The sequence below is a fragment of the Capricornis sumatraensis genome, chromosome 17, assembly GCF_032405125.1.
Source record: "Capricornis sumatraensis isolate serow.1 chromosome 17, serow.2, whole genome shotgun sequence".
Classification (NCBI taxonomy): Eukaryota; Metazoa; Chordata; class Mammalia; order Artiodactyla; family Bovidae; genus Capricornis; species Capricornis sumatraensis.
Window position 1 is genome coordinate 47755349 of NC_091085.1, and position 26560 is coordinate 47781908.

The 26560-nt window shown below is 41.1% G+C and overlaps 1 protein-coding gene across 1 annotated transcript in view; it reads right to left on the reverse strand.

Moving 5' to 3' along the window:
- TMEM144 (transmembrane protein 144) overlaps positions 1 to 22191 on the reverse strand; it is a 45325-nt gene extending 23134 nt beyond the window's left edge. Inside the window, exons 1-5 of the mRNA XM_068990308.1 lie at positions 22061 to 22191; positions 12080 to 12251; positions 9129 to 9251; positions 6272 to 6371; positions 4167 to 4247 (exon numbers count right to left, since the gene is read on the reverse strand). Coding sequence (XP_068846409.1) covers positions 4167 to 4247; positions 6272 to 6371; positions 9129 to 9251; positions 12080 to 12188 — 413 coding nt within the window. The 5' untranslated portion in view covers positions 12189 to 12251; positions 22061 to 22191. The remainder of the gene's footprint in view (positions 1 to 4166; positions 4248 to 6271; positions 6372 to 9128; positions 9252 to 12079; positions 12252 to 22060) is intronic.
- Positions 22192 to 26560: the final 4369 nt, after the last annotated feature.

The following is a 26560-nucleotide window of genomic DNA, read 5'->3' on the forward strand; positions in this document are numbered from 1 at the left end:
AAAGAAGAATCCCAGCTAAGTCAGGTCAAGAGAGGATATGGTGGCACTAAGTTAGGGCAAGGTAATGAGGTATATCATATATGTCAATATATTAATATGAACATAAAGGTAAATAGATCACGTAGCCTTCTGGGCTATAGATACAAAGAACTTGGTGCGGTTTGTCAAACACAAAGTTCCATGAGAAAGTCTAGAAATCTTGTCAAAAGCATGGGAAGCAAAAAAAGAAAAAAAAATCAATTATATTACAGGCAAGGATGCTTTTCTACATTTTCAATCTTTCCAATTTCCCTAGATCTGCAACTTTCTATTAGGAAAACTCACATGCGTGTGTGTTTACACTGAAAACTGATTTCAACAAGCGTTTACTCTGAGTCAAGCACTGTCTGATAGTGATGGTGGGGGAGATGGTACAAAGAGCAGACTTTGTCCTTCAGGATCCCATGGTTTAAGGATAAAGATGGTTGTGTGAATAATACAAAACAGACCTGGGGGATGTGGATAATATCAATAGAGGAAGGGCAAAATACAGTAGGAATTTAGGAAGAAGAAAACATCATCAGATGGGAAATCTTAGCTGAAATTTCAGGGTGGCCAATGAAACAGGAAAGGGCTCTTGGGGCTGAGGGAAGTGCCAGGTATGCTGTGATAAGTAATTCCAGGTCAATGAGGTGACAACACAGGAGAAACCATGCTGGAAGGAAGCTCTAGATCTGTAACTATGGGGGACGTGCCAGACTAAGGAAACAGATTTATTGTGAATCCAGTGGGGAGCCTTCAGAGGTTCTTAAATAGAAGAGTGATGTCCTGATTTGAGAGCAGATACAAGCAAGTCATTCTGACCAAGGAAAAAACAGAACTAGGGAAATGAGATGCGAGATTTTTACAACTGTATACAGGTGAGTAGATAGAAAGGGGCCAAGGCAAAGGAGGGGAGGAACTTGTGAAACATTCAAAAAGAATTTTACAGAATTACATATGGGGGGGTTATAAAGGAAAAAAAAAAAAAAAGCCCGAGTTTCTGAATTTGGATGACTGTGACTGATATCTTCCATGCAGAGAAGAAATGCAAGAAGAGAAATCAGTTTTCAGGGAAGGCTAAAGTAAGAAAAGTATTCATTTTTTTAAGACAGTACTTTTAAAAATAATTAATTTATTTGAACATACATGATGTGGGAATCTTAGCTCCCTGACCAGGGATTGAACCTGTGCGCCCTGCATTGGAAGAACAGAGTATTAGCCACTGGACCACCAGGGAAGCCCTAAGAAAAGTAATTCTGATTGAAAATGTTGCAGGCAAAGAGAAAGGAAGCAACAGCCCAGGGTTTGCACAGTCCTGGCCTTGTTCCTGACCTGGCAGGGTCCCCTTCCACAGGGAACTCCACCTGAAATGGAATAGGAGGTGCCCAGAGAGCATCTACCTTAAGATGACTAGCCTGCTCCACAGTTCCATGTAAGGACCACAGCTCTGAAGAAAGGTAGGGGCTGGAGTCCAAGACCTGGGTTTCCTCACAGAGCCATTCCCCAAGGAAAACAAGTTAGGAAAGTAAAGAATGGAGACAGATTCAAGGATAATCCAGAGCCTGCTTTTAACTGAAAAGGAGATCTGTCTTTTTATGAATTCTGACTCCTGGATCTTCACTAAAGCATGTCTAAAAGAGTGTCTTAACTTTGTTTCTTGGCATCAGTTCCGCTTCTCTCCTGAACCATGGAGCCCAGAAGACTGAAAACTATGTTTTCCCAAACTGTGCTTCATCTTGGCTTTGCCAGCAGGAGACACATGAATAAGGCAAAAGTAGGGAGGCGCTATATTGCCTTCGTGGGGGCTCCATTGGTGGCAGTAGCTCAGGACAGGGGAGTCTGTCCCCACAGCGCCAGCAGGAACAGGGGCTCTGGGGCTTCTGGTGAGGCCACTTTCCTCCCTCTGCTCCTTTGGCCCTTGTAACACTTTTGTCATCAATTCCCTCTGTTAAATCCTCTGCTGCTTAGCATGCCTGGAGTGGTCCGAATGTGGAAAGTGACTGATCCTTACAATAGATATCATGTAGGAAAAATGTAATGCTAGACCTGACCCAAGCAACCCTTTAAAAATGATGGTCCGGAGGACTGAAGCAATCACTGCAATTTTAAAAAGAAAAGCAACATCCTAAACCAAGATGACCACATGTCAAGTTTCCTTATACTGACCATGAGACTCCAAGGTATTTCAGTGAATTCCACTCAGAATAAACTAATTTATAAATTTCTCTTAGGAAAGCATAAATTTTTTAAATAAACAAAACCTTTACTTAAACAGAGGGAAAGGAAATTTCTCACACCCTGTGAGGACGGTAGAGCCAACAGAAAGGAAAAGGCGCCTCTTCCTTCCCGGCCAGGACTCAGTCAGGGAAAATCCATGCACTCCTTGCTTACTCCAGCCTTCCCAGCTTCATTCTCCCCTCTATAGAATTCTCCTCCCCTTGATGTGGGAGACTGGTACTGGCTCGTCATGGCTGCAGACCCCGAATGGCAATTCTCTGTTATCCCGAATAAACCCATTTTTGCTGGGGACGACCTGGCTGTGTACTATTTATTTTAGGTCAACAAAAGAGAGCCAGGATGCACCACAGGCAGAGACCATTGCATCTCCCTGCCTCAGATCAAGCTGCAGGCCAAACTGGGAGACTCCCCAGGCACTCTGACTAGCTGACTGCAGGGATGGACACCACAGGTCCAAAGAGGAAAGAGTAACTGAGTATACAAAAGTTACTAACAAAAGAATGACTGCTGTAATTTAAATTACCCAACATATAGAGTATTAGCTACGTGCCTACCATATTTTATTTCATTTCATGCTCAAAATGTCATATAAGGCTGGTGCAATTATTATCCACACTTTATCTCCAGACAAAGAAACCAAGATTTAGAGAAATTAAGGTCACACAGGTGGAAGTGGTAAATCATGAATAATCTGTCATTTCAAAGAATGTACACTTTCTAAAGGAAGAAGGAATACGGAAAAAAAAAAAAACAACAATGTCTGATGGACTGGGTAAATTGGTCTTAAATTACCATTAAGTCAAGATAAAAGCATGCCACATTCCAATTCTAGGGAGTAAAGAAATGGTTTTTGAGAGAGCTATTCAAAGCTCGAATGCTATGTGAATTGTACAAAATGCACAAAATTGCCTCTAACCAAAAATGTCAAGAATCTGCTATTGTAGAATAATCTATGTTATTTCCTCTCTGATTGGCCTGGAACCACTCTTGAAGGCAACATTTCAATGACAAAGAGATTGTTCCTGAATGTGACTGGGTAAAAGTCATCACCACAGGAGGAAAAGAAATATAGTGTTCTTTCCCTGAAGAATAAAAAAGTACTAAAATCTTCGCAGGCAGTGTTATCCATTATGTGAGGTCCTGACAGGAAATATAGACGGCGTCTAGAGAGGAGAAGGGAGTGAATCAAAGGTGACCTAACTCAGCAATGATTTTTATGGACTGAACGCTGCCATGCAGAGACTCAGAGTCACTTTCACCCTCGTTCATACAGTGAGTATAACTAGACACCCCCAAAGAGGTAGCTACAGAAGTGTGTGTTGTCACAGGTGAGAGTGTGCTTATTTGAGCAGGCTGAGGAGATGGGAGTGAGGCCATGGGAAAGCAGAAACTGAGTGGCAAAGAATCTGTATGAAACAAGAAGAGAGCGCCAGTAGCTATTTCAGAGCAACAGGAAGCCAGCACAAAGCTGATTCATATAGGATTTTCTAGTTTGCAAAATATTGGGTTGGCCTAAAAGTTCATTGGGTTTTTCCATAAGTGCATATGGGAAAATTCGAATGAGATATTGGCCAACTCAATACATTAACTGCCATTTGATCCTCATTTATGAGCCATGTTTTAGAGGACTTTCTGAAAATTACAGATAATGAAAGTGAGCTTGACAACAGCCGAACAGTTTCCCGGGGTCTCGGAGCTTTCTAGCTGTGAAGCTGGGGCTCTGAACCCCAGAGCTGACATTTTCTATCCTCTGAAGTCATGGCTGTCAATGTAAATGAAGGATCTGAGGAAAAAAATCATGCTGATTGATGAGATGTGGATATAAAACAATGTAAACACATCAGGATCTTTAAAAATGGTTCTTGATGTTGGGAGGAAGAATTAAATGATGACACATGGCCACGTACCTTACTACAGACAGCCCAGCTCCAATATAATTGAGCAGCGGTTTTGCCACTTCTTCTGCGTTCATTCCAAACCAGCCAAACCTGGAAACGGAGAGAGTCACAGCAAAGCAGATGTTGCACTGTTTGCAGAGACATGGATGGGCCTAGAGACTGGCACACGGAGCGAAGGGAGTCAGAAGGTAACATACCATAAAAGATCGCATATTAGCGCATATGTGGAATCCAGAGGAACAATACAGATGAACTCTTTGCAAAGCAGAAATAGACACACAGGGGTAGAGAACAAACATATGGGCATCAAGAGGTGGAAGGGGGGTGGGATGAACTGGGAGCCTGGGACTGACATATATAACCACTAGGTATAACACAGGTAACTAACGAGAGCCTGCTGTATACAGCACACAGACCTCTACTCAATGCTTTATAATGACCTATACGGGAAAATGATCTAAAAAAAGCGGATATATGTGTAGGTATAACTGATTCACTTTTCTGTACAGCAGAAACTAATGCAACATTATGAAACAACTATCGTCCAATAAAATAAATAAATTGTAAAAAAGCAGATATTTTTGAATATGTGTGCATCACACTGTTTAAAGCCATGGACTCAAGGTCAGATTCCTGATTCAAAGCCTAGGTCCATGATTTATTAACTGTGACTTGGATAAGTTAACTCCCTTTATTGTGTCTCAACTTCTCATGTTTAAAATGGGGATAATTCTATCTATAATTATACCTAATTACAGGTTTCTTATGAAGATTAAATGAGTCAGTATATGTAAAAGTATTTGTCTAAAAGAAAACTCCCTTTCACGCTAAGACTAAGAAATAAATAAGAAAAAATAGGTTAAATGGCTAACTGAATGCTGATAAACTGACTGCAATTTCGTACAGAATTTGAAGTAAACTTCAGTGACTATTTGGTTAAAGATCTCTACTCTTTGGCATTGCTTTAAATTCTGTTTTTAATCCCTTGATCTTGCAGTGACCATTACCAATACTCACTGTGAACCATCCAAGGATGAGAAAAATGGAGACAAGAAGAAGAAGAAGAAAACAGCAGGCTGGGGGTGGAGAAAGGACAGGAGAGAATGTCTTCGAGGTTAGTTTGTTTCATTATTACTGAGGTTGCTGTAGTGCTTTGAGTAGGAAGAGGAGCTGGAAAAGTAAGGTTAGAATAAAATCCTCCTTCTATTTATCATCCCAAACTCAACTGGAATGTTCATCTTAATGCTGACAGAGGGTGGTGCAGTCCAACAGGACTTCTCTAATGTTCCATGGCTGTTCCATGGTTGCACAGGGCAGCTTCTAACCAGATTCAGTGATGGAGCACTTGAGATGTGGCCAGTACCACTGAGGAACTGAATGCTTAGTTTTATCACATTTTAATGAATTTAAATATACACAGCCACATGTTTTGTGGCAACCGCATCTGACAGCTCAACTCTAGAGCTGAGGGGTTGGCTACCTTTCCCATAAAGGGCAAGAGAGTAGATATTTTAGGCTTTGTGGACTGGATGGCCTCTGGTAACTGCTCACCCCTGCCTTTATGGGGTAAAAATAGCCATGCTGTAAATGTTCCTAAAATGGATGTGTTTGGCTCTGTGCCAATAATATTTTATTTACAAAGTGGAAGCTGGGCAATGATTTGCTGACCCTGGCTCAGACCCTACAGGGAAGAATACAGTCTCTAGAGCTACTAGGCCTGGGTTTGAACTCGGCTCATTAGCTCTGTGACCTTCAACAAGTCACTCATCTTTTTGCGTGTCAGTTATCTTCTAAGACAGCACATACCTCATTTGTTTGTGGAAATAAGATTAGAATGATGACGTGTACAACACGTGAAACAAAACAGTCACACACAGAAAAGGAAAATAAATATCAATGCCATTTCTCTCTCCCTATTTCATTCTCTAAAGAAAATTATTTATCTTGATTGGCGTGTTAGATCACTTCTTTAGAATTAAGGCAAACAATTCAACATAACACGTTACGTGTATGTCTTCCAAGAAGTGACCTCTGTGAGGGCAGGAATCAGCGTCTGCCTTACACAGAATGTGAGTGAAGAGAGTCTGAGTTGAAAACACCCTGTTTTGTGTTACCTTGAGCTTGCCCATCCAGTTAAGGCATTAAATGATCCCCAGATTAAGATTCCAAGGCCCAAACCAATGGTTTTGATAATTGGGACAACAGCTATGTTACCTGTAGATGAAATATACAGAAGAAAGGTGTTATTTTTCAATACAGAAAATCTATTTATAAATTAGATTAGTTTTAATTTCAGATGAAGCTTATGGGATTTGGACAAACTTAGTAAAGCCTAATTCCTCATTTTAAAAATAAAACAACCAATGTTTGGCATTAACCTCATGATTATGATTGCTAAAAGAGCCAGGCTTAGGGCAAAATCCTACAAAGCAAATGTTAAATTAGCTCTTTGCTTAACTGCGCCAATGTTCTTCATCTTTAGTGTAGGTCTCCATTCTGACTTTTTTGCAGAAGCTGGTCAATGATAAAATTAATGGTGACCATCCTCTTAGACTGGAACTAGACCAATCATTGGCAGATGTCCTTGGCTCAATATGGCCCCAGACTTTGCTCTCTCATGCTCATTTACTTGTCTTTTGGATTGCCCCACCCAGTGCTTTGTGCTCTTGAGGGTCACTCAGGACCAAAGTCATGGTCATTTTTTTTTTCCCCCCAGTTCCTGACCTGCTATCTGACTCAATCAATATCCTCTTGAAAGGTTTTCTCTCTTGGTTTTCAAGATGCCTTCATCATCAGCTTCCCTCCTGTTCTCTCATTCTTTGGCTGTTCTTTCTCATCATACCATCTGGACAGAGGTACCCTCTAAAGATTATCCCTAAAATACACTCCTCCTCTTGCTATATTCTTTGGGCACTTCACTAGTTTCATGATTTTAGCTATCAGCTAGAGACACATGCCTCCAGCACTAGCCTGCACCTTCTCCAGAGCTTTAGTGCTAATAAGAGATTACTGACCAGATGTCCCCCATTGTGGGAATATTAGGAACTTTAAACTAAAAAGGTTCCAAGCTGAAGTCATCATTTTCCCTTTCATCCATGTTCTTTTCCCTTTTCTCCTCATCCATGTCATGACACTGTCACTCTCCTAATCACTTACAATAAAATCCCTACATCACTGTTAACTCTTCCTCTTCCTCTACCAACCATATCCAGTCAGCTACTGTGCCCTACACTGTGAGATGGTTAGACAGCATCACTGCATCAACGGACGTGAATCTGAGCAAACTCCAGGAAATAGTGGAGGACACAGGAGCCTGGTGGGCTGCTGTTCATGGGGTCCCAAAGAGTCAGACACAACTTAGCAATCAAAAAACAATGCTACGACCCACATCATCCCAGTCTGCAGCAGTTTTCAAATTAAACTTTTCCCACCAACTCCTTGGACCATAAAGAAGCCCGAGGGCTGAAGGACTGATGCTTTTGAACTGTGGTATTGGAGAAGACCCTTGACAGTTCCCTGGACTGCAAGGAAATCAAACCAGTCCATCCTAAAGGAAATCAATTCTGAATAGTCATTGGAAGGACTGATGCTGAAGCTCCAATACTTTGGCCACCTGATGCTAAGAGCCTGACTCATTAGAAGAGACCCTGATGCTGGGAAAGACTGAAGGCAGGAGGAGAAGGGGACAACAGAGGATGAGATGGTTGGATGGCATCACCAACTCAATGGACACGAGTTTAAGTAAACTTCAGGAGATGGTGAAAGACAGAGAAGTCCATGGGGTCGCAAACAGACACAACTGAACGACTGAACAACCACAACAACCAACTCCTAGGATGAACAGCCGTTTGAATATAAATACTGCAGTGGCTGTCAAGATCTGCAGGATGAATGATTGGTCTCTCTGTTCCCCTCTCCTATTTAAAATGATGATCACAATCATACTAAAGTAGACATGAGGTATAATAATTATAACTCTAGCAAGGAAATGGCAACCCACTCCAGTACTCTTGCCTGGAAAATCCCATGGACGGAGGAGCCTGGTAGGCTGCAGTCCACGGGGTTGCTAAGAGTCGGACACGACTGAGCAACTTCACTTTCACTTTTCACTTTCATGCACTGGAGTAGGAAACGGCAACCCACTCCAGTGTTCTTGCCTGGAGAATCCCAGGGACGGGGGAGCCTGGTGGGCTGCCGTCTATGGGGTCGCATAGAGTCGGACACGACTGAAGCGACTTAGCTGCAGCAGCAGCAGTGCAAATTTAACTCTTTTGTCCTCCAACTCACCATCTTCACTAAATCACTTAATTCTGTAGAGATTCAAATTAATTAGGAGCCCAATAAGTTTTTAACATTTAAACATCTATTTGCTTTTAATCAAATTACCTCTAGAGATCCTTGATTTTCTTTGTTAAAGAAAAGAAAACTCTCCTGGGGTTCTATTAATAGACAAAAAATATTCCTGATAGGCCAAGCAAAGGCATAAACTCTAGTTATAAAATTTCAGGCAATAGTGATAAGGCAACAAAAGGAAGATTTTTGTTTGTCTTTGTTTTTCTGCCAGTGCTTTTGAAATGATACTGTGTTTGTGTTTGTCTACTTTTAAGGACAAGTCCTAGAAACGCTATTAGTAGAGAGGATTATTTAATAAGTATTTTCTGATAAACATGTTAGAGAAAGGGCAGAGCACTTATGCTTGAACAAATAGCAAGTGAAACATTTTTCCTATAATAATTTTATATAATAATATAAATATAATAATTTTGCTATAATTTTCTAGCAGGAACAAGAAAGAAATCATTAAAAGAAAAGTGTCAGGAAAAATATCTGAGTCAAAAATATGAACCAAAAGTATTTATGGAGCATATAAATGAAAGAAACAAAATCATTAATTTCTAGTATCTATCATCATTTCCTTCTATTATGATCATAGTATCAAATGATTAAAGGATAAGTTATATCATACATTACCTGTTGCCCAAATGCAGCCCCCAACCATTGCAAAAGGCCAAAATTTAGGGCAATGTAGTATCAGATTTACCATCAAGGCAACCAACCATATGGCAGCACAAAGTACCCACTGGAGAAACATTCCTAGAAATAAAAAAATCAGTGTCAGGGGGTCAACCTGATATAAGAAAGTTAGTGCTTAGGAATATCAATGAGATGTTATAATAACAGTCACAATTTATTGCATACCTATATTCCAGATGCTTTACACCTCTATTATAACACCTGGAACTACTACACATCATACTTAACCTTAGTTCAGAGACAGAGAAAACAAATCTGAGATGAAGCAACTTGTCCAAATAGCTAACAGTTTGTAAAACTAGAATTCCTTACTTGGCTCCAATGCTAGTTCTACATTGTGCATTCCTGCTTAACAGGGATCAAGAATTTTCTGCCAAAGAATAAGGGCAAGACCAAGTCAATATATTTTTATCCAGATGTCATACTTTGTGCCATTCCTGACCAAAGAGAACGGCATTAAGAATTTCAGAATAGCACAATAGTAATTTGAACCTCTGGAGATCATATGAGTCACTCTGAGATAAACATAAAGTCCTTTATGGCCACGTGTAGGATCCATGCTCTTGGAGTTGAGTGTCTGTGATGAGGCAGACATTCCAGACTGAGAATTAGCCTTTCTACTCCCCTTCCTATGCTCTTGGCTGCTATCTGTCAGTTCCTGGAAGGTCATGTGGTGATATGGGGTATATCTGTACCTTTCTGAGGCTCAGAAAGAAGGTTCAGGGATTAAAAGGACATAGAAACATCAACCTTGGAAGAAATACTAAGGTTGTTATAACTCAATGGTATTTATAGCACTTCAGACTCTATTGGAAGATTTTTGCTTATTTCTACTCAATCTCATGGTGGAGGAGAGAAAAACATCTGCTACCCTCTAAAATTAGGAACACAGAGATGAAAGGGAACTTCATTTTATAAGTCCTTCATTTTACAAATCAGAAACAGAACAAACGAGCTGATCAGGCTTCCCGGGATCACATGGTTCTTGTAAAACCTCGAAAGCCAGGTCCTCTACCCTTTAGCATCGTTTTTGTTCTTTTAGTACTTTTCATTCCTGTTCTGACTCCAGTGGGAAAAAGAAGAAAGGCTATGGAAGGAAAGGCTCTGCAACTCTATTGTCCAGGTAGTATAAAGACATAAGAAATTGGGGTGATAAGACAATGCTTCTCACCAGACTTTCACCATAACATCCTCAATTCCTTTTCTTGGCTTTAATAGGAAAAGCAAGTGGATGAAAACAACTATTACTTCTCCTCCCCTGAATTCACATTATAGTCAATTCTATGATAATGTGACACATATGTTTCAAAAATCACTACACTAGGTAAAATAATGTGATAAAACCCACAGAGCTCATGGGGGAAATGGGACTAAGGACACAACACTTGAAAAGTTCATAAAGAAAGGTATTAAAAAAGATAGGAGGGCTTCCCTGATGGTTCAGTGCTAAAGAATCTGCCTGCCAATGCAAGAGACACAGGTTTGATCCCTGGTCCAGGAAGACCCCACATGCTTTGGAGCAATTTAGCCCGTGTTCCACAACTATTGAGGAGAAGGCAATGGCAACCCACTCCAGTACTCCTGCCTGGAAAATCCCATGGATGGAGGAGCCTGGTAGGCTGCAGTCCATGGGGTCGCTACGAGTCAGACACAACTGAGTGACTTCATTTTCACTTTTCACTTTCATGCATTGGAGAAGGAAATGGCAACCCACTCCAGTGTTCTTGCCTGGAGAATCCCAGGGACGGCGGAGCCTGCTGGGCTGCAGTCTATGGGGTTGCACAGAGTCGGACACGACTAAAGTGACTTAGCAGCAGCAACAGCAGCAGCAGCCACAACTATTGAGACTGTGCTCTAGAGCCCAAGAGCTGCAGCTACTGAAGCCTGCACGCCCTGGAGCCTGTGCTCCACAAAAGGAGAACACTGCAATGAGAAGCACTCACACCACAGCAAGGAGTAGCCCCTGCTGCTGCAACTATAGAAAAACCTACGCAGCAGCAAAGACAGTGCTGTCAAAAATAAATAGATAAAATAATTGTTTTAAAAGAAAGCCTAACAAAAAATGGTAGTACAGCTTTATACTGGTTAAATGATTAAGAAATTCACAAATTCTGTAATAAATATGGCACTTTACCTTGTAAAAGGCATGAAGTTTACTTAAGCAAATAAGTGTCAAAAGTGTTGCAGCCCATGAATTATTTGCAAAGGTTGGGAGGGTTTGAACACCACATGTGGATGGGTGTGGTAGTTTGGGGCAGAGGGTGTGAGCACATTTTGTGCATTGCTATGCACCTTTATCCATCTGGGTGCAGTTTTCTATGTTCACATGTTTGTCAGTCAAAATTGTGTATGAGCAAGCACAAAATTTGTGTTATGAGCAAACTGCTTCCTTTTATATCATGTGTGTTGGATTTTAAAAAGCAAGTATTATTACAGAACTGACTAACTTTCTTCCTTTGTAAACATAGCTTTTGTTGCTGCAGTTGTTCAGCTCCTCTGTCCACAGGATTGTCCAGGCAAGAAGACTGCAGTGGGTTGCCATTTCCTTCTTCAGTGGATTTTCTCGGACCAGGGGTCGAATCTGTGTCTCCTGCCTTGGCAGGGGGATTCTTTACCACTGAGCCACCAGGGAAGCCCATAAACATAGCAGGTATGGCTAAAAAGCTTCCTTCATCCTAGCTTTACCATGAAACAGAATATTAAGGTTATCCTATACTGACTAGCACTTAGATAACCTGGCATGGGCATTATCAACTGCTTTAAGCTCTATTCACTTGGCATCTGGAACAGCAAAATTCATTTTTACAGTCATCATTTAAAGAAGACCTAAACAGTGAACTTCACATTTAAAATTAACCTAAGGTTAACAATGAAGAAAATAGAATTACCATCTCCAGTCTCATATTTTTTAAGTGGTACAAAGTTTGAGCCGAATAAAAGGATGGCTACAATAGAAGCGATGAAACCAGTGGTGAGGTCTGTCGCATTACTGTTCATGGCTCTGGAGCTGCCCAAGAGCAAGCTGATTCACTTTTGACTTGATCTTCTTTTCAAGAACTTCTGAAATAAAAGAAATAAGAATGAAATAATTAAGAAGTTGTGAATCTGTGAGCATGTTATGATCAATACATGATACTATTCAGTTTTTCAAAAGTATGGTAAGAGTCCTTCATCTAGATTAAAAACTTAGGACATTATGAATTTATGTCCACACCCCACATTAATTCATTTTCTTCTTTTATTTTGCCAACAAATATTTTCTGACTACTGACCTCAATTAAAAAAAAAAAAAAAACAAACTTTTTCTTCAGAGTTTGAAAAACCTAACTTCTTCCAAGATCTGGCTACAATTTGTATGATATTTTAGATAAATTCTCCTGTGCGGGTAGACTGGTATAATGAAGACTTGTGGACCAAAATTCTATTCATTTCAATTGGGTCTTGTGACAATTAAGTGACAGCACATGTGAAGACAGAAGGTACTCTGAGTACCTTCTGAGCACAAGCTCTTCTGCTATTTGAAACACAAGCTTAAGGGCATAATTAAGTTGTATTGTTGCTACATACTCAGGATCCCCTAGAGGTAAAGTCATTTTTCTTCATCAGTAGCACCCTTTCAGTGTGCAATAGTTCAAATAGTTTAGTTCATCAAACTATCTTTTATGACTTAAAAAAAAACAAAAAACAAAAACTGAACAGATAGAAGAATCTCCTACAGACCTCTTCAACAATCTCCTAAATCTCTTGAAGGTGGCCAACACGGTGGAGCGAGAAGACTCTGAACTCACCTCCTCTCATGGACACACCAAACTCACAATTATTTACAAAGAAACTATCAGTGAAAGTGACATGAATACTAGCAGAAACAATCTTTTACGACTAAAGAAATAAAGAAGGAACCACAGGGGGATTTCCTGGTGGTCCAGCAGTCAAATCTCTGTGCTTCCACGGCAGGGGGCATGGGTTCGATCCTTGGTCAGGGAACTAAGATCCCACATACCATGAAGTGCAGCAAAAAAGAAAGAAAGAAAGAAAAAAGAACCCAACAGGGATGGGAGGAAGGGTAGAGACACAGTAGAGTTGAGACCCATACCTGTTTGTAGGTGACCAAAAAAGAGTATGATATTCATAATTGCTGGGATTCTGACAAGGTGAGGGGCCCAAGTCCCACACTGGGCTCCCCAGGCTGGGGGTTCTGCATGGGGAAGAGGACCCCATGCTTTGGAGAGGACCCTTCCAGCTTTGAAGGCCAGAGAGACTTGCATTTGGGAAACCCAGAGGGCTGTAGAAAACACAGACTCTGCTCTTAAGAGGACACACACAAAACCTCACATGCTCCAAGACCCAGAGCAGAGGTTGTCATATGAAAGGAGCTGGGTCAGACCCCTTGCTAATCTTAAAGAGTTGCCTGGTGAGGAAGGAGGCAACTAACGCTCACCCTGGGGATGCAGATGTTGGCAACAGCCATTTTTGGGACCTCAGTCTGCCGGGAAGATGCTGGAAAGCATCATTTTGAAATCCTCCCACTAACCCGGCCTCATCCAAAGGCCTGCTGGCACCATTCCTGTGATGACCCAGGCCAAGCAACCAGCAAGGCAGGGACATAGCCTAACCCACTAGCAGACTAGCAGCCATAGGTAGGCCCCTGCTTAGTCCCCAGTATTCCCAGGACTTGACCCTGCCTACTGACACCAGGACTGGGACCATCAGGACCTGGCCCTGCCCATTGGCAAGTCCAGACTAGCTCCAGAACCTCTTGGCTTGTAGCTAGCTACCAGGACTTGACTCAGCATTAGGGGGGCCTAGAGCTAGTCCTAGCCCACCAGTAGAACACATGAGATTTTGCATTCACCTTTCAAAAGCAAAGTCTATTTCCACCAGTGCAGAGCACTAGCTCCATGATCTCCTGGTCCACTTCAGTCAGCTGTGTTAGGACCTGGTCTCACCAACCAGCAGGTGGGCAGCAGCCCTGGGATGACCTGGGCCCCATAGCCAGCCATGCTGGGACTTGGCCCCTCCTACCAGTGGCCAGTAGTCTATGCACTAGGCAGGGCCTGGCAAACATCTGATTTGAGGGCCAGCCATACCTAGCAGTGTACCCACAGTAGTTGGCTCTAACACAACAGAAGGGCTCATGCAGTCCCTATAGGGGGCACCACTAGAGCTCTGGTAATCAGAGAGGAGTGTTATACTGAGATGCATAGGATGTCTACTACTTATGGCTACTTCTCCAAGATCAGAAAATATAGCCAACCTACCTAATATGGAGTAACACAAACAAAGAACTGGAAAAATGAGGTGACAGAAGAATAGTTTCAAAATAGAAAAACAAGATAAACCTAAACGAGAAAAGCTAAGTGAAGTGAAGAAAGAAATTTACCCAATGAAGTGTTCAGGTAATGATCATAAAGACACTCAAGGAACTTAAGAATGGATGAAACAATAGGAATTTTAACAGTGAGCTAGAAAATCTGAAGAACCAAAGAGAGGTGAAGAATACAACAATTGATATAAAAAGTATACTAGAGAAAAATAACAGTTGATGATTAGATGATACACGGGACGGGATCAGCTAACTGGAAGGCAGAGTAGTGGAAATCACCCAAGCTGAACAGAAAGAAAGAATTGTAAAACTAAGGATAGTTTAAGAGATCCTTGGGACAACATCAAGCATCTAACATTCACATTGGGCTCAGTCACTTCAGTTGTGTCTGACTCTTTGCAACGTTATGGACTGTAGACCCCCCAGGCTCCTCTGTCCATGGGATTCTCCAAGCAAGAATCCTGGAGGGGGTTGCCAAGCCATCCTCTAGGGGATCTTCCTGACCCAGGGATCAAACCTGCACCTGTTATGTCTCCTACACTGCAGGCAGATTCTCTACCTCCGAGCTACCAGAGAAGCCCAGTACTCACATTAAGCAGTGCCAGAATGAGAAGAGAGAGAAAAAGGGTAGAAAACGTTATTTGAAAAAATAATAGTTGAAATTTACAAACAGCTCATGTAGCTCAATATGGAAAAAATAAAAAATAAAAATAAAAAAAAACAGGCAGAAGACCTATAATATGATCCAGCAATCCTGGGCAGAGAAAAATGTGGTTCAAAAGTATACATGCACTACAATGTTTACTAAAACACTATTTACAAAAGTCAAGATATGGAAGCAACCATCAACAAACGAAAGCAGAAAGATATGATACGTATATACAAAGGAAGATTACTCAGCCATAAAAAGAATGGAATAATGCATTTGCAGCAACATGGATGGACCTGGAGATTATCATACTAAGTGAAGTAAGTCAGACAAAGACAAATATCATATGATATTGCTTATATACTCAATCTAAAAAAAAAAAAAACTGATACAAATGAACTTATTTACAAAACAAAAAGAGACTCACAGACTTAGAGAACAAACTTATAGTTACCAAGGGAGGAAGGTGGAAGAGGAGGAATAGTTAGAGTTTGAGATTGATAGGTATACATTGCTCTCTTTAAAATAGATAACCAACAAGGGCATATTTTTAAAAAAATAAAGAATAATAATAATAGCTGAAACTTTCTATAACCTTGGAAAAGAAACAGAAATCCAGATCCAGTAAGCAAAAACATCCCAAACAAGATCAAATCAGAGAGGTCCACACTAAGACACGTTGTAAACAAAACAGTAAAAATTACAGATAAAGAGAGACTATTAAAAGCAGCAAGGAAAAAGCAACTAGTTACATACAAGAGAACTTTGCAGGCCACAGGGAGTGGCATGATATATTTTAAGTGATGAAATCAAGATGGCTTTATTCCAGGGATGCAAGGATATTTCAATATCTGCAAATCAATCAGTGTGATATACCACATTAACAAATTGAAGCATAAAAACCATATGATCATCTCAATAGATGCAGAAAAATTTTCTGCAAAATTTTCTACAAAATCCAATATCCATTTACGATAAAAACTCTCAAGAAAGTGGACAGAGAGAGAGCAAACCTTAACATAATAACAGCCATATATGATGAAACTGGGGCTTCTCTGGTGGCTCAGAGTTAAAGATCCGCCCGCCAGTGGAGAAGACACAAGAGATGTGAGTTTGATCCCTGGGTCACAAAGATCCCCTGGAGAAGGAGATGGCAACCCACTCCAGTATTATTGTCTGGAAAATTCCACGGCTAGAGAAGCCTGGCAGGCTATAGTCCATGGGATCGCAAAGAGTTGAACACGACTGAGCATACCTACACACTCAGATAGGTGGTGGTATGTGCAGCAGGCACAGGCAAGAAGAACCTACAGCTAACAACACTCAACGGTAAAAAGCTGAAATCATTTCCTCTAAGAATAGGAACAAGACAAAAGATGCCCACTTTCATCACTTTTATCGAATGCAGTATCGGAAGTCCTAGCCATGGCACTGTGGACAAAAAAAGAAATAAAGGGAATTCAAATTGGAAAGAAAGATGTAAAACTGTCACTGTTTGCAGATTACATGGTAATATCTGTGCTGCTACTGCTGCGGCTGCTAAGTTGCTTCAGTCATGTTCGACTCTGTGCGACCCTATGGACAGCAGCCCACCAGGCTCCTCTGTCCACGGGATACTCTAGGCAAGAATACTGGAGTGGGTACCGTTTCCTTCTCTAAAAATACATCAAAAATGTGAGAACTAGTATAGGAATTCAGTAAAGTTGCAGGGTACAAAATTAAAATATAGAAATCTGTTGCATTTCTGTACACTAGTAATGAACTATCAGAGAGAGAAATTAATTAAACAATCCCATTTACAATAGCATCAAAAAGAATAACATCTCTGGGAATAAATCTAACCACAGAGGTAAAAGATCTGTACTTGGAAAACTATAAGACATTGATAAAATTGAAGATGACACGAATGGAAGGATATACCACACTCATGTATTAAGAGACTTAATGTTGTTAAAATGACCATGCTACCCTGGGCAATCTACAAATTTCATACAATTCTTGTCAGAACAGCATGACATTTTTCACAGAAGTGGAACAAATAATTCTAAAATGTGTATGGAAACACAAAAGACCCCAAATAGCCAAAACCATCTTGAGAAAGAACAAAGTTTGAGTTATTATGCTCCCTAATTTCATACCATTAAGCTGCAATAATCAAAACCACATGGTACTGGCACAAAACTGGCACACAGATCAATGGAACAGAATAGAGAGCCCAGCTATAAACCTACAAACACACAGTAAACTATTTTATGACAAAAGAGGCAAGAATGTACAATGGGGAAAAGAAAACCTTTTTGATAAATGGTGTTGGGTAAACTGGACAGCTACATGAAAAAGAAATATCAAATAACTGTGTTGTGTACCTGGAAATAAGAGAGTGATATAGGTCAACAAAGCCAGTGGAGGTGATGGAATTCCAGTTGAGCTATTTCAAATCCTGAAAGAAGATGCTGTGAAAGTGCTGTACTCAATATGCCAGCAAATTTGGAAAACTCAGCAGCGGCCACAGGACTGGAAAAGGTCAGTTTTCATTCCAATCCCAAAGAAAGGCAACGCCAAAGAATGCTCAAACTACCGCACACTTGAACTCATTTCACACACCAGTAAACTAATGCTCAAAATTCTCCAAGCCAGGCTTCAGCAATACATGAACTTCCAGATGTCCAAACTAGTTTTAGAAAAGGCAGAGGAACCAGAGATCAAATTGCCAACATCCGCTGGATCATCGAAAAAGCAAGAGAGTTCCAGAAAAACATCTATTTCTGCTTTATTGACTATGCCTTTCAAAGCCTTTGACTGTGTGGATCACAATAAACTGTGGAAAATTCTTCAAGAGATGGGAATACCAGACCACCTGACCTGCCTCTTGAGAAACCTATATGCAGGTCAGGAAGCAACAGTTAGAACTGGGCATGGAACAGACTGGTTCCAAATAGGAAAAGGAGTACATCAAGGCTGTATATTGTCACCCTGCTTATTTAACTTTTATGCAGAGTACATCATGAGAAACGCTGGACTGGAAGAAACACAAGCTGGAATCAAGATTGCTGGGAGAAATATCAATCACCTCAGATATGCAGATGACACCACCCTTATGGCAGAAAGTGAAGAGGAACTAAAAAGCCTCTTGATGAAAGTTAAAGAGAGTGAAAACGTTGGCTTAAAGCTCAACTTTCAGAAAACGAAGATCATGGCATCTGGTCCCATTACTTCATGGCAAATAGATGGGGAAACAGTGGAAACAGTGTCAGACTTTATTTTTTTAGGCTCCAAAATCACTGCAGATGGTGATTGCAGCCATGACATTAAAAGATGCTTACTCCTTGGAAGGAAAGTTATAACCAACCTAGATAGCATATTCAAAAGCAGAGATATTACTTTGCCAACAAAGGTCCGTCTAGTCAAGGCTATGGTTTTCCACTGGTCATGTATGGATGTGAGAGTTGGACTGTGAAGAAAGCTGAGCGCCGAAGAATTGATGCTTTTGAAGTGTGGTGTTGGAGAAGACTCTTGAGAGTCCCTTGGACTGCAAGGACATCCAACCAGTCCATTCTAAAGGAGATCAGTCCTGGGTGTTCTTTGGAAGGATTGATGCTAAAGTTGAAACTCCAATACTCTGGCCACCTCATGTGAAGAGTTGACTCATTGGAAAAGACTTTGATGCTGAGAGGAATTGGGGGCAGGAGGAGAAGGGAATAACAGAGGTTGAGATGGCTGGATGGCATCACCGACACAATGGACGTGAGTGTGAGTGAACTCCGGGAGTTGGTGATGGACAGGGAGGCCTGGCATGCTGCAATTCATAGGGTCGCAAAGAGTCAGACATGACTGAGCGACTGAACTGAACTGATAGGTCAACTATATCTCTATTTTAAAAAAATTAGCCACTGGGAGGAAATATGTCAAAACAGTAAAGACAGTTACCACTGGAGAGTAGGGATTATGGGTGAATTGTAAATTTTTACTTGATGCTTTTATGTGTTTCTAGTAGAACATATGGGCTCCCCTGGTGGCTGAGCTGGTAAAGAATCCGCCTGCAATGCAGGAGGCCTGGGTTAGATCCCTGGGTTGGGAAGATGCCCTGGAGAAGGGAACGGCTACCCACTCCAGTATTCTGGCCTGGAGAATTCCATGGACTGTATAATCTATGGGGTTACAAAGAGTTGGACACAACTGAATGGTATAGCAGAACATATGTTGCTTACAAAATGAGAAACAAAACAATGTCATTAAGAATGAAAAAAATTAATCTCTTAAATCCCTTCAAGAGTAATGTTCTTGAAAAATACCTTCAGGACCATCTGAAAATCCAAGGTCAGCAGTTGTGTCCTGCATGATACTATAACCAGCCACTAGAATAAAGGGAAGCAGCTAACTAGCTGTCTGTGCAATCGGGTAGCCATGGGTCACATAAGGATAACTACATTTTCATTAAAATTGATTAAATTTAGCAAAAGAAAAAAATTCAGTTCCTTAGTTAAATTAACTACATGTCAAGTGCTCAACGGCCACATAGAGCCAGCACCTATCACAATGGACAGTGCAGATTGTATGCAGAATATTCCTATCACTGCAGAAAGCTCTACTGGACAATACGCCTAAGCTTATTAAAAAGCTCTGGTTTACTATGAAGAAAAGGACCAAAACTCAAAGAGCCAAGACCCAGACATTTTTCACAAGATAATATCTGGAAAAGGTTATTGAACATTATTCACTTTTTAGCTGTAAAAGCTACATGAGAAAAATGCAACAGTCGTTTTATCACAAGAGGTAACCAGAGTCATGCCACAATACCACTCTGAAATCATATTTGGCACACAGACCTTTTGTTTCACTCACTTCTGTATATAAATCCTCTGGAATGTAATTTAAAACAATCCACCTCTTCCCCCCCCCCCCAATTTAATATTATAGTGATATCTTCCTATGAATATGTAATGAATAAAGCATTTGATACATCTAAAATCACTTTTATTATTTTATTTTACAATAATAAACATTTACTTTCAAGGTGTTTCATTTTGTTCACTGTCAAAGAATAATGCTCTTTGCAGAGAATATTTTATATACAACTATCTACTTATCTTCTTTGGTATTATTACAGGGATAACTTCAATACTGATCAATAAATTTTAGTAAGAAAGCTATTTGAAATTTTGTGTGCTTTCTTAAAATGAAACAAAATGCCGGTTGGACAATATCCTTCATGAGGATGTAGTTGAGAAAGAGGTGCTGACATATTTAACACCGACAGACTAAAAAAAGTCAATAAAAATGCTACAAATCTTCTCGTTAGATGCAAAGAAAGTTTCAGCCCTGTGGCTTCCATCAGTGGCTTACCTGAGTTTGGTTCAAAGATTAAGCTGGTGGATTGTTGCTAAATATCAGAGAGGCAATAGTTCAGAGAAACAGGAGATATCCAGGAAGGATATCACAGGACTAAAGACACATGATTAGTTTCAGCTAAGAAAGCAATTTTGTTTCCATTTTAACTACTCAAGGAAGGGGCTGGGGTGGCGGGCGGGGTTGGGGGGGTGGGAGTCGGAATCCTTGATAAGCACATTGCAAAGAGAATGCCCACCCTTAAAAAACAGCAAAGTGAGCAAAAAGATGGTTCTATTGAAGAATACTGAAAGCCCAAAACCGCTTAGATTTCCTTGAAAGAATAACCTGGCATACTAATCACAATGGATACACTGCATTTTGACTGCTGGGTGAACATTAACTGAGTTACTTAGTTATTACGGGCAGATGCAGACAAATGAAGTTTACCGCGTGCGCCTCTGGTACATTGCAGAAAGCATGCGATCTAATCTCATCGTGGGTTGGCAATGTTCATTATCTTTAAAGAGTCTATTCTTTCTAAATCAATGAAATTTTTTGTGGAAAAGAAAACACCACTCTAGCACATTACTCCCAGGTTTTTTTAGTGCAAACAGCGAGTTAACCGGAGAAGGCAATGGCACTCCACTCCAGTACTCTTGCCTGGAAAATCCCATGGACGGAGGAGCCTGGTGGGCTGCAGTCCACGGGGTCGCTGGGAGTCAGACACGACTGAGCGACTTCATTTTCACTTTTCACTTTCATGCATTGGAGAAGGAAATGGCAACCCACTCCAGTGTTCTTGCCTGGAGAATCCCAGGGACAGGGGAGCCTGGTGGGCTGCCGTCTATGGGGTCGCACAGAGTCGGACACGACTGAAGCGACATAGCAGCAGCAGTATCAAGTTAACAAGGCTCAAACTTTTAATTATAATGTTTAATTTAATTTAAATAATTGAAAATATTTAAATTAACATACTCTCGACTAAAGTTTTTAAATGGCTATCTACTGATACATTGTTAAACCATATTTATTTATTTTTGTTGTAGTACTTTTGATTTACTGAGTAGTACTTCTTTAAATCTCTCATGGTAATTTAAACTTTTTCCTCTAAGTCCCTCCTAGCAATTGAAAGCTTTTCCTCTAATTCTCTCCTAACAATTTAAACGTCTATAGAGACCTTTTTTTTTGCTAGTCTTTGGTACGCTCTGATCAATTTTGCTTGCTCCACTTCACCTAAGATTTCGGTTTTAGTTTCATGTTAATTTCCTCAAATCTGGCAGGCTGCGCCGGTGTCTTGGCTAAGATTAGCAGTCTTGAATTTACTTACTCTGAGACTTGTTTTTTATTTCAATCAGGAGCATGTTCTAAAAAATCATCAGACCCTCCCCTGCCCAGCTACCCGGGTTTCCTTAAGTTGCTGTCCCCACGCTGCTCTGTGCTCCGGGCTGGGCTGAAATGCCCTGGCGCTCTGCAGCAGCACAGCCGCCTCCCCAGCGCAGAAGCCGAACCAGCACCGCCTTACTCTTCCGGCGCCCAACCAGCCTGGACTTCCTGCGCGACCTTCCTTACCTGTTCACCTGCAGAAAGTGAAGGCAGGGCTCCTGCACCCACGTTCCCAGGCTCGTCTGGCCTCCTTTCCTTCCCGGGAGGCAATGACCTGCACACCTGGCCACAGAGGACTGAGAAGAACTTAACAAAGGAGATCCCGGACCTGCGGGGCGTTAGGTTGGGAAACACCTTCCTTCAGCTGCCGGGCAGTGCAGGTCATGTGACTTTGTTGTGCGGTCAACAGGCCCCTTGTCAATCAACCAGCAAACTAGAAAGGCTTTTGTGTATTTTAAAACGTGATTGTTTTAGGGAACTCAAGGAGTCACCCTCACTAAATCTCCCAGCGCATGGTATGATTGATACTGTTAATGGATAAAAGGACAAGGAATTTCACAACTGTTAAAGATTATCTAAAGCTGTGTTTTCTTTTTTACAGAATGTGAAGAAATTCATCTGAACCACCAATGTCACTAATATCTCTTGCAACATCACAAGATTTTACTTGACATCACCACCCTTTATAAAAGCTCCCAGACCACTTATCTGTATATTTATTGGGTCTGTTTTGAGGAGCAGGTGAGAACACATCTACTAGACTCAAGCTTGTCTGCCCATCACAGTCCTCTGGGGAGATTTTCTGTCTTGTTTCATTTTTTAAAAAGACTAATACCTGGGGGTTTTCCTCGTGGCTCAGTGGAGAGGAGTCCACCTGCCAAGGCAGGAGACATGGGTTTGCTCCCTGGTGAGGGAAGATCCCACGTTCCATGGAGTATCTAAGTCTGTGCACCACCGCTACTGAAGCTGTGCTCTAGCCTGGGAGCTGCAGCTACTGAAGCCTGCCCTGTGCCTACAGCTTGCACTCTGCAACAAGAGAAGCCACTACAAGAAGCCGCCCCCGCTCATTGCAACTAGAGAAAAAGCCTGCATGCAGCAACAAAGACCCAAGGCAGCCAAATTAAAAAAAAAAAAAAAAAAAGAACAAAAAATAATACCTGGACCCTGCTCCAGGCCAACTGAAATATAATCTCTAGAAGTGTGATTGGGACATATTTTCTTTTAAAACTTCCTTCAGGTTAGTCTAATGTGAAGCCGGGATTGAGAATCCCATTCTAGATCAATAGTTGTGAAATTACGTTGAATTACCCAGCGAATGGGTCACTAAGCATCTTAGTGACATCTTGATTTAAGATTTTGAGAAACATGGCTCTAGTCCCCCACTATCAGAGATGTGACCACAAGCTGAATTTAGCTATTTAAATTTAAATTAGGATAAAAAATTCAGTACGAGTAGCCACATGTGTGGATTACAGACCATTTCTATTCCTGCAGAAGTATCTAGTGGACAGCACTGTCCTGGACTGTCTGTCCTGGGGATCAGCCGTGACTTGTGCCCAGTCTACCCTCGTGAAGATTCCAGAATAGCAAGGGACAGAGCTATGAACACACAGGTTCGGAAAGAGGAAGTTCAAGGAAGGCGTCTCTGAGGAAGTGACTTTGCACTGAGACATTTCAACGGTTGGTAATGGTTGTGGAGTTACAATGAGAAAGCCTAAGGACAGTTCAAAGACAAAGGAAACCCTGGAAGGAAGTCTTGTTTTAAATATCAACCACATTTATAAGCTATCATTGTAATTAAGCAGATGGGAAGGTAAAGTGTCATCCCATTTAAAGAATTAAAGGAGCTAAGGCTTTTCACTTCAGGGAAAGAACAAATTTAACAGTTCAGAAAAACTCTGGAGAAACAAGTTCCCCTTTCCACATATCCATAGCCACAGATACACATATACAAACTGTCTCTCTTCCAAAAATGCAGAGCCTAAATATAACCTAGAATTGCTTCTTTCTGTGATTACAAAAGACCTCAGTGAATGATCACATGATTAGGTCTTGCTCCAAATTCACTGAGAAACTGAGACTCCCATTGTTGTGAATTCCATAAAATCTGAGTATGAGTTAGGGACTGAGTCAGGCTTGAGGGATGTTATGGAATATCCCTCTCCAGGGCTTTTTACATCAGGCTGCAGAGACATCTGAAACATGGACAACCCAAATGCTTTTTTCAAGTTGTTTCGTGTGTATTAATGCCCGAGCATGAAGTTTTGCGTTGAAGGAGTCTTGGTAACCTCTAGAAGATGTGGCTTACCTTCACCTTCTGACCCTTTATTTTGGCAAAGTCATTCATTCTCTCTCAACTTCAGTTTTCTAGTATGTAAAATGCCAATAATAAGACCTGTGTACTTTGCCCTTGTGAAATAAAATTCATATTTTATGGCAAGACAGGAATTCCCAGATACCTTAGGGGTAAAGAATCCATTCTCTTGCCATTGCAGGAGACCATCACAGTCCTCTGGGGAGATTTTCTGTTTTGCTTCATTTTTTTAAAAGACTAATACCTGGGGGTTTTCCTCATGGCTCAGTGGAGAGGAGTCCACCTGCCACCTGGGTTCAATCCCTGGATCAGGAAGATCCCCTGGAGAAGGAAATGGCAACCCACTCCAGTATTCTTGCCTGGAAAATCCCATGGATTGAGGAACCTAGCAGGCTAAAGTCCATAAAGTCACAAAGAGTCGTACATGACTAAGTTGCCCACACATACACATACATGGGAAGACAAGAAAATTTTAAACATAAAATTTCTCCTCTGACCATTGACTGCTCCACACTCTGCATTGTGGATGTGCATTTATGCATGGACCAGACCTCCCAAACCAGCAGGAACACTTCTGTTCAGTTCAGTTCAGTTCAGTCACTCAGTTGTCTCCATCTCTTTGCAACCCCATGGTCTGCAGCACACCAGGCCCCCCTGTCCATCACCAACTCCTGGAGTTTACACAAACTCATGTCCATCAAGTCGGTGATGCCATCCAACCGCCTCATCCTCTGTTGTCCACTTCTCCTCCCAACTTCAATCTTTCCCAGCATCAGGGTCTTTTCAAATGAGTCAGTTCTTCACATCACGTGGCCAAAGTATTGGAGTTTCAGCCTCAACATCAGTCCTTCCAATGAATATTAAGAACCGATTTCCTTTGGGATTGACTGGTTGGATCTCCTTGCAGTCCAAGGGACTCTCAAGAGTCTTCTCCAACACCACAGTTCAAAAGCATCAATTCTTCAGCACTCAGCTTTCTTCACAGTCCAACTCTCACATCCATATATGACTACTGGAAAAATCATAGCCTTGACTAGACAGACTTTTGTTGGCAAAGTAATGTATCTGCTTTTTAATAAGTTGTCTAACTTTTCTTCCAAGAAGCAAGTGTCTTTTAATTTCATGGCTGCAATCACCATCTGCAGTGATTTTGGAGCCCCCCAAAATAAAGTCTCTCAATGTTTCCACTGTTTCCTCATCTATTTGCCATGAAGTGATGGGACCAGATGCCATGATCTTAGTTTTCTGAATGCTGAGCTTTAAGCCAGCTTTTCCACTCTCCTCTTTCACTTTCATCAAGAGGCTTTTTAGTTCTTCACTTTCTGCCATAAGGGTGGTGTCATCTGCATATCTTAGGTTATTGATATTTCTCCCGGCAATCTTGATTCCAGCTTGTGCTTCATCCAACCCAGCATTTCTCATGATGTGCTCTGCATGTAAGTTAAATAAGCAGGGTGACAATATACAGCCTTGACGTACTCCTTTCCCGATTTGGAACCAGTCTGTTATTCCACGTCCATTTCTAACTGTTGCTTCCTGGCCTGCATACAGATTCTCAAGAGGCAGGTCAGGTGGTCTGGTATTCCCATCTCTTTCAGAATTGTCCACAGTTTGCGGTGATCCACACAGTCAAAAGCGTTGGCATAGTCAGTAAAGCAGAAGTAGATATTTTTCTGAAACTCTCTTGCTTTTTTGATGATCCAGCGGATGTTGGCATTTTGATCTCTGGTTCCTCTGCCTTTTCTAAATCCAGCTTGAACATCTGGAAGTTCACAGTTCATGTACTGCTGAAGCCTGGCTTGGAGAATTTTGAGCATTACTTTACTAGCGTGTTAGATGAGTGCAGTTGTGCGGTAGTTTGAGCATTCTTTGGAATACTTGCTCAATCATAAAGAGTAACATTCTTCCAGCATTGATAAGACAACTCCTTAAAAGATAACATTTTTCTCAATCTTGTAAAGGATCACGTAATCTACTATGATAATGTTTAGTCTGGATTATATAAACTGTCATTAAGATGTCATTTGATATATAGCTCTCTGTCTCAAAAAACTTACATAACTGTGCCTTGACTTCTGAGATGCTCTTCCTGGTTATAATCCTCAAACTGGGCTCAAATAAAAATTTTCATTTCTTTCTTTGATTGACTGATTAATTGTCCATCAACACCCTTTTGTGTGGTCAAAAGATATAATGGATATAAAATATTATTATTACAACTTTTCATTTCTGCTCTGACATATGAAGATCTTGGAAATTGTCACTACTGCCAGAATAAGAAAAAAGTTGAACCAACTGAAAATCAGTGATTTTTTTTTACACCTGCCAGAGAACTGAGGTCACCGGCCAAATCACCTGTCTGGAAATTGAAG